This window comes from Dufourea novaeangliae, unplaced genomic scaffold, assembly GCF_001272555.1.
Source record: "Dufourea novaeangliae isolate 0120121106 unplaced genomic scaffold, ASM127255v1 scaffold7, whole genome shotgun sequence".
In the NCBI taxonomy this organism is placed as follows: domain Eukaryota; kingdom Metazoa; phylum Arthropoda; class Insecta; order Hymenoptera; family Halictidae; genus Dufourea; species Dufourea novaeangliae.
In genome coordinates this window covers 3,092,153-3,103,547 of record NW_015373896.1, presented here as the reverse complement: position 1 = coordinate 3,103,547, position 11,395 = coordinate 3,092,153, and the positions used below count along the sequence as shown (strand labels likewise).

General features: G+C 42.2%; 2 protein-coding genes across 2 annotated transcripts; one reads left to right on the top strand and one right to left on the bottom strand.

Annotated features, from left to right (window-relative positions):
* Positions 1 to 228: 228 nt before the first annotated feature.
* On the bottom strand, positions 229 to 5,219 carry LOC107192679 (regulation of nuclear pre-mRNA domain-containing protein 2). Its single transcript, XM_015582002.1, is given in 9 exon segments — positions 229 to 2,277; positions 2,392 to 2,577; positions 2,671 to 2,730; positions 2,733 to 2,856; positions 2,954 to 3,488; positions 3,559 to 3,627; positions 3,707 to 4,036; positions 4,113 to 4,705; positions 4,993 to 5,219. Coding segments are annotated over 9 exon segments (3,732 nt in total). The 5' UTR covers positions 5,150 to 5,219; the 3' UTR covers positions 229 to 599.
* Positions 5,220 to 6,718: 1,499 nt separating this feature from the next.
* LOC107193352 (non-specific lipid-transfer protein) lies at positions 6,719 to 9,237 on the top strand. Its single transcript, XM_015582762.1, has 4 exons — positions 6,719 to 6,989; positions 7,099 to 7,539; positions 7,622 to 7,997; positions 8,080 to 9,237. Exons 2-4 carry the CDS (start codon positions 7,110 to 7,112, stop codon positions 8,930 to 8,932), a joined length of 1,659 nt encoding a protein of 552 aa, XP_015438248.1. The 5' UTR covers positions 6,719 to 6,989; positions 7,099 to 7,109; the 3' UTR covers positions 8,933 to 9,237.
* The last annotated feature ends 2,158 nt before the right edge of the window (positions 9,238 to 11,395 follow it).

Genomic DNA, 11,395 nt, shown 5'->3' with positions numbered 1-11,395 from the left:
TACCGAAGCGACACGGCCCGCGACCCCGAACGGGGGATCGGCTCTCTATCTCGAGAATCGTTCCACGGGGAGCCGCTTCGATAATACAATATCTAGATCATTAACGAAAAAAAAAAAAAAAAAATATTATTAACGGGTGTGTACACATGGGAAATTGGAGTCTCTTCCTCTTCCGTGTTCTGTGTGATATACGCGTGTACATCCTCCTCCTTTTTTTCTTCTTTACATCTATATATTTATATAGTTTATGTATATATGTATATAGGCGAATCAATCGCACAGAAAGCGAGGGGTGGGGGGAGTATCTTCCCGTACGCCGAAGACACGAAGGTGTCTTCGATGGAAGATCTCGGGGCCACGGTCCCAGGGGGGCGGGGCATGGGGGGGAATCTGGCTTCCTCCGAAGGGTTAAAGAGACGGGGTGGCTCGCGGGACCAAAACTTTTTGATTGTCCCGAGTTTTATTTTCGACGGTTCGCAAAACCAACGGGTGTATGTACACAAATATCAAAAAACGGTCGCGTTAAAAGCGGGTGCAGATCTCGTCTTTCTTTTCTATTGTTTTTAATTTTTGACACAGATTCACACGTGGGCTCTGCTCTACCAATTGTTGCCCCGTCCCCGACCCCTGAACCCGTTGCCACGGAACTGGCCGCTACCGCCACCGCCACCACGTTTCATGCCCCTCGGTACGAAGGTGCCGATCGCGGGGCCACGAGGGCCTCTGTCCATCCACGGGGCCCCCCTTGGCCCGCCCCTGAAGCCTCGTCCACGCGGCGGACCGCCCCTCCACGGTGGGAACGGAACAGGTCCGGCGAGACGGGGCCGGAAATTAGGTCCTAAAGGGCCGTCGAACTCGTAGATACCAGACCCCGGATGCGTATCCAAAACGGTCGCCGCCTGGGGAATGGGTCCGTTCACGCTGGAATCGGACACGTTCGGTGTCTGCGGCCCATTCAAGAGTAGCCTCTTTTTACTGGAGTTCAGATCGTTCGGATCGTCGAAACCACCGTTCGTCGATGGTCTCTTAAGATCGTTGCTCGACTCGTTCACCAGATCTTCCAGTTGCTCCATGTGCTGCTGTTGCTGCTCGGCGAAGCTGATCATCTCCAGAGCAACGGTCTCCGGGGACTCGCCGATCTCGCAGATCTTCTCCGATATCACGGGCTCGGACTCGACGTGCTCCTCGTACTCGGATATAGGCACGTAATGACTGTGCTGGGAGTCTTTGGAGTCCGCGGCAACGGGCACAACGGTCACTTGTTGTTGGTCCTCGGGCTCCGAGGACGGGCCATCAGGCTCGTGCTCGTGAACGTGACTGGATCCGCCGGAGTATGTCGATTGATCGTGATCCCGTGAGTTGGGGGTACCGTGCGACGATCTACGATCCGGGGGATGTGACTGGGGACTCTCCTCCTGTTCCTGGTCCGGCTGGTGGTCCGTGTTCGATGGATTGTCCTTGTCGTCCGGGATACCTATCGGCATACCCTCCTCGTCGAGAATCACCACCGTGTCCGGCGGTTGGAGCAACAGAGGTCGACAGTTCGGCAGAATTTCCGGCGACGATCTCTGGTGCTGGTCCTGAGATCGTTTACGATTATTCTGAATGTTCCTTGGTTTGTTGTGATCGTCGGAGTATCGGTCCCGTCGATTCCTTGAGAAACCACGACCGCCGCCCCGTCCTCTGTCCTTTCGATGGAACGGCATGTCACGGTGCGGATGATCAGGCTGCGAATACCTGCCGCGCATCTGTGATTCGCCGAGAAACTCCTGATTCGATCTCATGTTGTGATTCTCGCGGTACTCGAAGTCCTGGGGTGGAAAGTCCGGTTGGCCACGCATCTGATGGAAATCCTGCGGGCCGAAGTCCTGTTGGTTCTGCAGAAAACTCGGTGGCGGCCGATTCTGATGGAAACCCGACTGCGACGGATGGAAGTCGGACGACGGATTGTGACGGAACTCCCCTTGGTCCTGATGAAACGATCCCTGATTCGGATGAAACTGAGGCGGCGGGGGCGGAGGCGGAGGTGGTCCGGAATGCATCATGTGCACGTCCTGCATCATTGAACCGTGCGGCCCCGGCATTTGCCCCGACGGAAGCGGGATCATACGCATGTCCATGTCCATGTGCTGTGACGGCGGTGGATTACCAACTCTCATGTCCCTGTCCTGCGACCGGACGTCTACCAATACCCTCCCCTTTGGTTTACTGTCGGTCTCGTCGTCCGACATCTCCATGTCAACACTTTCAACGATATCACCGGGTTGCATGTGTCGCCTGATTTTGCATCGTGAAGATTGTAGTTTTAAGAAATGATTTTTTTTTTGTTTATTTGATTTTTTTTTTACGCAACTGGTATAACAGTTAAATAGCGAGTCGCGAGATTCTTACCGGTAATCCTGATCGCCCGTGGACCACAAGCTACTACTATTGGGTATCGTGCTCATAGAATTGTCGTTCACGTTATGATTGGCCGGGCTGCCCGTCAAACTGATCAAGTTACGGTGATCGACATCCGCTGCTTTCATCAATCGATACGGTAATTGATTCTCCACTGTCATCGGAATTGGTATCACCCTAGAAAAGCAAAAGAACAACAGATTTAATAATGCACACGTGAGATGAATTCTGTTCACGGGGATCAAACGGGGATCGATCCTGATTCTTCACCTATGATCTACGTCCCCGGTGGTGCTTAGAAGAGAGTCTTGTGGTGGAGGATCATCGTACTCCATCTGACAGGGTTTATCCACGTGGTCTCGTTAGATGGATCCCACCTATCAGACTCTCCGTCCATCCAGGCTTTCGATTTCTCATCACACTCACCGGGCCAGGTAGGATTCATGCTATTCTTTCCTGAAGTTATAGCGAAACCCGCTATGTTACAAAGGATTAATTATTCTACAATCGAAAAAACTTCTCTGATTTCTGTTTTATGTTAGGACTTCATTACCCTTTTCCTCCCATTTGGCTGGTTCCTTGATCGTTTCGTTCGGTGGTGTCCACGTGGGAAACTTGGGTGGCAACTTGTTGTAACAGTTCTCGTCGTCGAGAAAAATCGGCGGCGGTAACGGCGGGGGTGGTAATGGATTGACTGTATTGTTATTAGTAGGAGCGTCGAAGAGCCCGGTAATGTTACTCTGACTGTTCTGACTGGAATATGGAGATGGGGTATGCGACTCGCCGGACATATTCCGAACGGGCAATGGCGTACTGTGGGATATCTGGCAATTGTTCACACCCATCATTCTTGAGATCACAGGGGTTACAGAATGCTGTCCTAATACGGGTGAATGTCTGTAATTGGAACGCTGCGGAGACCCTACTTGGGAGTCGGGAATATCTAATCCCAGACCTGGGATTCCACCAGGGTCTTGTGTTCCGTCAGAAGAAGGAAGAACAGTTTTTAAGAAGCTAGAAATATTAAAGTCTGCGCTAGTACTTTCATTCTTGGAGGGCCTCATGCTGATTACTTCTATTGGTTTAGCCTGAAGAAAATATACATGATGTTTATAATCTTTTAGTAAGTAATAGATATTTTATCTCGATTAGACGTACCTCTAAAGAATCGTTATACTGTTGTGACATTCCAGTAGGCGTCGATGACCTCTCGTTAAATATATTCCTCTGCAAAAGCAATAAATATGTAGTGGTCATAATGCAACACGGTAAAATCGATAAACTTTTTTTCCCGCACATTTCTTACCATATTACCAAAATCCATATTTCCTCCTATAAAGGACGAAAAGTTATTGGTAAAGTCACCAGAATCGTTGCCCTGACCCATTTCAGGAGCTGGAACAGGCACAGGATCATAATCATGCGAGTATGATCCGTACATAGATGGTGGAGCTACATCGATCATTCCCAATTGATGCTGAGGTTGGTTTTCATCTCCAGGAAGGTCTATATCGCTATCAGGACTTGGAGATGGAGCATTGATGTCCGGTGATGGAATTGGAGACACTAATGTTGGTAAAAGTTCGTCCAATTTTTTCTTTAAATTTTTCACACGACTTCCGAAATTCCTGTATGCCTGTTTACAAAGTGTTGTACATTAAAGAATATCGATAAATCTAAAAACACCGGTATTCACTGTTTTTCACACTTACATTAGTAACTATTTTAACTTCACCCCTCTGAGTCTCATAAAACTGATCTGCTTGTTCTAATAACTCAAGAACTTGTGTCCTTTCCCTAATTTCTGCTTCCAATGCACGAACATAATTTTCAACATTTACCACCGCTGAATCCACTTCTTTCTCTGCATCCTCAACCCTCCTTCTATCTTTAAGAGAAGCGCACAATTCTTCTGCATTTTCAACATCTACATTACTTTCCCTCAAGTCTCGTAATCTAGCATCTGTTGCTTGTTCCAATGTAGCACATGATCTCATAGTAGAAATAAGTAGAGCAGCTTGAAACTCTTCCGGAGCTGCTGACTGCTGAGGCTCCAATTTCTTTTTCGGAGCAGCTGAAATTAACCCGGACAAATCTGCCAGAAACTCTTCATCGTACACTTGTCTCTGATCCCAGATCTTAAATATCCTTAATATACGGTGCTTCACTTTCTCGTCCCTGACCATAGTTGTCGCGCGTTGCAGAGTCGTCCCCCACGACTCCACAAACTCAAAATTCTTTCTCTTGGAATATTGAATAACATCATTCGCCAGGTAAAAGAGTGTCAGCCGATGTTCAACTTTTACTGTCATTCAAAAAAACATTGCATTGCCACAGATCATATTAAAATAATAAAACAAGAATATACACTATAAAAGAATGAAGAATAAAGACTTGCAAACAGACCGATTTCAAAGATACATCACTTATGAGTACTCATTGTTAATGAAATTGATTATAGAATTAAGATCTTCAATGAAGATATTAAGAACAACTCAAAGGATGAAAATTAATGACTCTAAGAAAAGGCTTTTCAGTCACGATACAGACTTCAAATAAATTTCATTCCCCATTGAGCAACATCAAACGTACCTTTTTTTAAGACTTGCAACCAAGTAGCAACAATCTTTTTATGGTGTTGTCGCCTCTCCAGACACCAGGCCGAGAGACTCTGTATAGACTCCTGGGAATCCTTCAGAGTGTGAAGTCTTCGCTCAAAGAGGTCCACATCAAAGTCACTGTTCGCCATTATGAGTTTTGACAATGCATTTAACAGACTGATTACGAGCTCGATCCGATATCACGTTTTAACGTGAACCACCGAGAGGAACACGTGGAGCGTTGTTCAGGTATCATAGGTACAACGTCTACCTAGTCAATCAACCTAACCAAGCAACTATTGCTGATGCGTCAGTCATTGGGATATTTAACATCGTAAACGTTCACCGGGGTCAGATCATTTTACTCGTAAACGACGACACAGTTCCCCCGGCTTCTCGGATAGTGTTTCGCACAGAAAACAACAGAAATCTTTGAAAACCACTCGAATCGGAGTCCGTAGAATCAGCACGCTGAAGACACCGCTTTCGCGTCACTCGCGACGCTCGAAGAAACTTCCTCGTTCCGGCAGGTAAATATCCGTCGTAACGATACTCTCGTGCACTCAACGATATCACGCGTGGAACATGTCAACTTTCTCAGTGCATCTCAAAACTATCGTATTCCCGTGCAACCAATCTTGAAAACAAGAGTCCGCCATCTTTTCGGAACCAAAACACGAGCGCGCAATGGCCGGCGCGATTTTCTAGTATATACAGGGTGGTCCAGAACCAACGGACAATTGCACAGGGGGTGAAATGGTGATCGAGAACGGACGTAAAATAAAAGTAGTAACAAGTATTCATTGGCAGATATAAGATGTCAAAGTATTCGCTGGAGAATTTGATTCTATTTTAAAATATACGACTGTATATATAAAGACAGTGGGAACGGTGGATCAATTATCAAAGTATCGATACACGTTTGAATATTGAACAGCATTCATTGTTATGTACGAGGGCTATACAACATCAAAATTTTTAAAGATACAAAATATATATTGCATTTCACGATCGACGAAATGTATTGGCTGACAAGGAAAGTCTATAATTGGAATGGAACGTTTCTATTATGAAACCTAGTCTAAAATGCAGAGCCTGGTGTGTATAAACAAAGCCCTGATTACTAACTGTTAACGCCGCGTCGTTGTTATAAAAAAATTACTTTAAGGATTAACCACTTTAAGGTATTTGTTTACTTCCGCTTGAAAAAGGTGTTCTCATCTCTGTTGACAATCTGGTGCGGTTGAGTTTTAGTTATTTTCCTACTCTATTCCATTTAATACACTTAAAAGCACACGTAATTAGTATCATTTACTTACTGAAATACTAAATGACGTGAGAAATAAAATAATAAACGGTTCTTATTATTATCAAGATTTGAACCCGGACCTTCCGGTCGGACAGTCCAAGAAATTACCTCTTCTAGCAACAAAGTTCAGAATATTCCCTTCCAATGAAGGTAAGTGTGTATCTTAATTAAAATGTTTAATGTAAAGTGATTTTTCATAACAATGGTGAAACATCCCAGATAGCAATTATTATGTGAGGACATCGTTTATATACATCATACCCTACATTTTATACGAAGTTTCGTATAAAGAAGTGCTTGTCCTAATCGTACATTTCCTTTATTAGACAACTCTAACCAGGTAGACAGTACTATTGGCAAATCAAGTGTGGTGGACGATCAAGTGAGAGAAAGACCAGGAAAAACGAGGGAAAGCCTACTCGCTGTGCCTTGGTATTCGGATCTTCCACAGAACAGCACACTTTATGGAAATCAACAAAATGCTACACTCGCGACATCTTCAGTAGAAAGTTCACGAATAATTTGACGTAACAATGTTTTTCCTGTTGAGTCCGTGATCTCCCGTTTGTTCGCGCTCGATAGTCGAATGTGGTGGAACGCGGATGTAAAGTAGCTTTGTCATCACCACTGATTTTATTTACTGTCGTTCCCTGATTAGATATTCCCGTTAAAGATTAAAGGTCAGTTTTATTTGCGATATTTATTAACAAGACGGCGGACACGTCAGTTCAAGTAGAGGCACGGCTGCGTAAGCATTAAGTTCAAGCTCCTTGTGTGTTCCATCCCAAGATCGTTTCAAGATGTTAAAGAAGATGAAGGTCTACGTTATTGGTGTCGGCATGACGAAATTCGAAAAACCAGGGAAACGCGATGATTTCGATTATCCGGACATGGCAAAGGAAGCAGTGACCAAGGCACTACAGGACGCACAGATTTCTTACGATTCGATAAAAGCTGCCTGCGTCGGATACGTTTATGGCGACTCCACCTGTGGTCAAAGGGCACTGTATGAAGTGGGAATCACCGGCTGTCCCGTGTACAATGTAAATAACAACTGTTCTACCGGATCAACGGCTCTATTGATGGCTAAACAAATAATAGAAAGTGGTAATACCGATTGTGCTTTGGCTCTTGGGTTTGAGAAAATGGAAAGGGGCTCTTTAATGTCCAAATTCATGGACCGTACTAATCCTATGGATAAACACGTAGAAATTATGGCCGATATTGCTGGTAAGGGAACAAAAATATATTTAAATTTATGCTCTTTAAGTTTAGTTTCTACATTTTTCTTCTTTTTTAACATTAACCACAGGCATAAATGAAAGTCCAGTCACTGCACAGCTATTTGGAAATGCTGGACTAGAACACATGAAGAAGTATGGCACAAAACCAGAGCATTTCGGAAAGATTGCTTACAAAAATCATTTACATTCCATGAACAATCCATACTCTCAGTTCCAAGATAAATACACCTTGGAACAAATAATGAATTCCCAGAAAGTATTTGGACCGCTCACTAAGCTTCAGTGTTGCCCAACATCCGATGGTTCGGCAGCTGTGGTTTTAGCCAATGAGGACTTTGTTCGCAAGCATAAACTTGAATTTCAAGCAGTAGAAATAGTAGCAATGGAAATGTCTACAGACTTGCCTTCAACGTTCAAAGAAAAGAGTTCCATCAAGCTTATTGGGTATGAAAAGAAACATTTCCATAAAGCTCGAGTTAATTTGTAAGAACAGCTGTAAATAGTAGTTTTATGTTTCATTTTGTAGATATGATATGACAAAGAATGCGGCCGAAAAAGTATTTACACAGAGTCCTTATAAGCCAACTGATGTGGACGTGGTAGAATTACACGATTGCTTCTCAACTAACGAGCTAATCACCTACGAAGCACTAGGTCTCTGTGCACCCGGTCAAGGTGGCAAACTGGTCGATGCTGGGGACAATACTTATGGTGGGAAATATGTAGTAAATCCTAGCGGAGGTTTAATCTCAAAGGGACATCCTTTGGGGGCAACTGGATTGGCGCAGTGTGCTGAGCTCTGTTGGCAGCTTCGTGGTCAAGCTGGCAAAAGACAAGTGGCCAAAGCGAAACTTGCCCTCCAACACAATATAGGCTTGGGTGGAGCTGTTGTGGTTGCTCTCTACAAATTAGGTTTCCCCGAGCAACAGCAACAACAACAACAAAAACAGCAAAAACAGCAAGGTGCAACGAAACCCAATCTAAGTGGGCATCCTGATCCAACTGGCTTCAAAGCGGATGCATTGTTCAAAATATTAGAGGTTGCGATGCAAGAGGACGAAGATGGTCTGATTGAAAAAGTTCGCGGAATATACGGGTTCAAAGTAACAAGCGGACCGGGTGGCGCTGAGGGGTTCTGGATCGTGGACGCTAAAACGGGAAAAGGAAAGGTTGAATATCAAGGGAAAGACAAACCGGATGTTACGATCACCATTAACGACACCGACATCGTTGACTTCATATCTGGAAAACTGAACCCGCAGAAGGCCTTTTTCCAAGGAAAAATTAAGATTCAAGGCAATATGGGAATGGCAATGAAACTGATCGATTTACAGAAAAAGGCTGCGAAAAAAATTGAACTACTCCGTGCAAGATTGTAGGGTGTGGAAATCTGGAAATTCACGTTCTAAAGATTCTTTCGTACGTTATCGAAATTGATGTAAATATGATACCGATAAACGCTTAAATTTGAAAGATTCGGGAGAAAAACATTACGTAACCGTGCAATCGATACTGATTACGAACGAATTGCACACTCATCTATATACCTGAAACCATAATTGTATTTACTCTCATTCCTGTTACGTAAACATAAACCTTTTGAGCAAAAAAAATCAGAATGTTTACGAGTTATTATACAGTTAATGTGTCGATAGGAAATTTTATTTTTCTAAACAATGTTAATATCGCCTAAGAAATTGTTCAATGATAAAAGAATAGCTGTACGACTTAATTACATTTTACAGTCTATGCATTTCGTGAATTAATTTACATTAAATACCAGATCAGTTTTTAATGAATTCTTAAATGAATTTTCTGTATATTTTAAGCCAAATTGGCTACCTTTTTTTTTGTTCTTTATTAATGAGAAAATAGTTATTATGGATCCATGGAATTATATACTACTGTTATATTGTGCATAGTATAAGTATATTGTTATTCTCTTTTCATTAACTAATATCTGTCATAAAATGATGGAAATGTATTACTATTTGCTCATTTTGTTATATGCATTTCAACAATACTCTAAGAATTTAACGAAATCTAAAAAAATGTTTATTATTATATTGAAATTGTAATAAAATTTTTTTACAACTTGCTTTTGTAGTAAATATTTACAATTATTATCGTTGAATTGTAAATGTAATAATTCTAAGCAGGGTGCAACATATGTTATACACAATTTTTTATAAGAATGGTGTAGGTTTTTATACTTATTACCATAATGTTTTTATTGACAAATAAATGATATATAAATTTTAAACAAATTCTAGTTTTACTGTAGAGTAAGCATCATTACCATTTCTTGTTTATTCAAATTTTATTAATGGTAGCAATTACCTATTATTATTATCATTTCAGTTAAAAATAATGACAGTTGTTTGTATCATATTTGTGAAAACTGGTTTAAGATCAAAAAACGGTGTTTCTGACGTAAGTACAGTCAAGAAACAAATTAAAAGGATGAAAAGTACATAAGTATTCACTGCTATCAGCAAAGTACCTAGTATGAGTAATGTAAACGATTGATATTCAAATTTATATCGGAAACGTTTCTGTTTCATTTGCGAATGTAATCATTAATCATTTAACCTGTACTATGTATTTGGTATGGAGGTTAATGTTCGTAAATTTATCAGTGCAAGGTAAATGTGAAAGTCACGTACATCGGACCATCATTGTAGCCGTTTCTGAATAAATCATTCGAAATTCATTGATATGGGTATCAAACTAACAAATAGCATTTTTTAGTTCTTCAATTTATAATAGTATCAACATCGTAACGTAAAAACAAAGTAATACGCGTTAAAGTGTTAAAATTAACCCAAAAACACCGTACCCAATTTTCGGAAAATAATTTCAAAACAATAACTACTTGTAGAAACAATACAAAGATGACATTATTACAAACTGAAATTAACAGTGGATACCATGAATCACCTCCAAAGAAAAATCTTTTCCAGAATTTTTACCGGTCCATGGACATACCTCCGTGTCAATGTGTGGATCAGTACAGCTACGTAAAGGGACCCATACAACAGATTGAAACTTGGAGCGTGTACTGGGTTAAATACAATTCTCGAATTCACTGAATTACAATGCAGAATCGTAAAAAATGATTCTTTCGAGTAGTTTATCCTACGTTTCACCTGTATTCCATCCGTTAATCCTTGCAATAATGATGGTTTCAGCAATCAGACAGTAGACTCAGACCCCAATTCCAAGGTCTTCGAATGGGAAACCCTTATTCTAAACAACTTTCGTAAACTCGATCTAAACAGACCCATTCATCAAGGATCAAGTGTATACAGCCTTGTACCTGATTGGGCCTGATTACACCAACGATTGTCAAAACTCGAGTAACTAATTCGCGACAACCCAATGCCCATCTCGAGAACGCAATAGCTCCGACGACATTCGAGATTCCCATAATTGCCGGTAATAAAGTTATCCACCGAAAAAAAAGAAAAAAAACCGGTCAATGTGTAATAAAGCATGCCTGAAACTGGACTCGACGATAATTCATCGAACCGACGGCAGTTTCTGGCACTGGTCTGTCTGCCGTCGCGTAGATGTTCTCTAGGATCATCCTAAAGGCCCCCGCGTGCTCCTCGTACGTGTACGCGGGCACTCACAAGAAACCGTACTATATTTATAGCTAGAGATAAATATACACCTTGGCGAGCCTCCAAATTACCACACGTACGGACTCACCGAGTTCGAGTAACGGCGTAACCCCTGTAATAGCAGCCATCGTGTCAGTGCTATTAGTGACGTCTATCGACGTTGCAACTTTCGCGGGCAATCGGGGAGTGTAGTAGCAAGTGCGAAAAAATAAAGAG

What these genes read in the sequence shown, in the direction of transcription:
- LOC107193352 (XM_015582762.1), top strand. Translation starts at nt 7,110, where the DNA reads ATGTTAAAGAAGATGAAGGTCTACGTTATTGGTGTCGGCATGACGAAA. An exon ending in AATTATGGCCGATATTGCTG is followed by an intron (nt 7,540 to 7,621) that starts GTAAGGGAACAA and finishes CATTAACCACAG; the next exon opens with GCATAAATGAAAGTCCAGTC. An exon ending in AGTTCCATCAAGCTTATTGG is followed by an intron (nt 7,998 to 8,079) that starts GTATGAAAAGAA and finishes TTCATTTTGTAG; the next exon opens with ATATGATATGACAAAGAATG.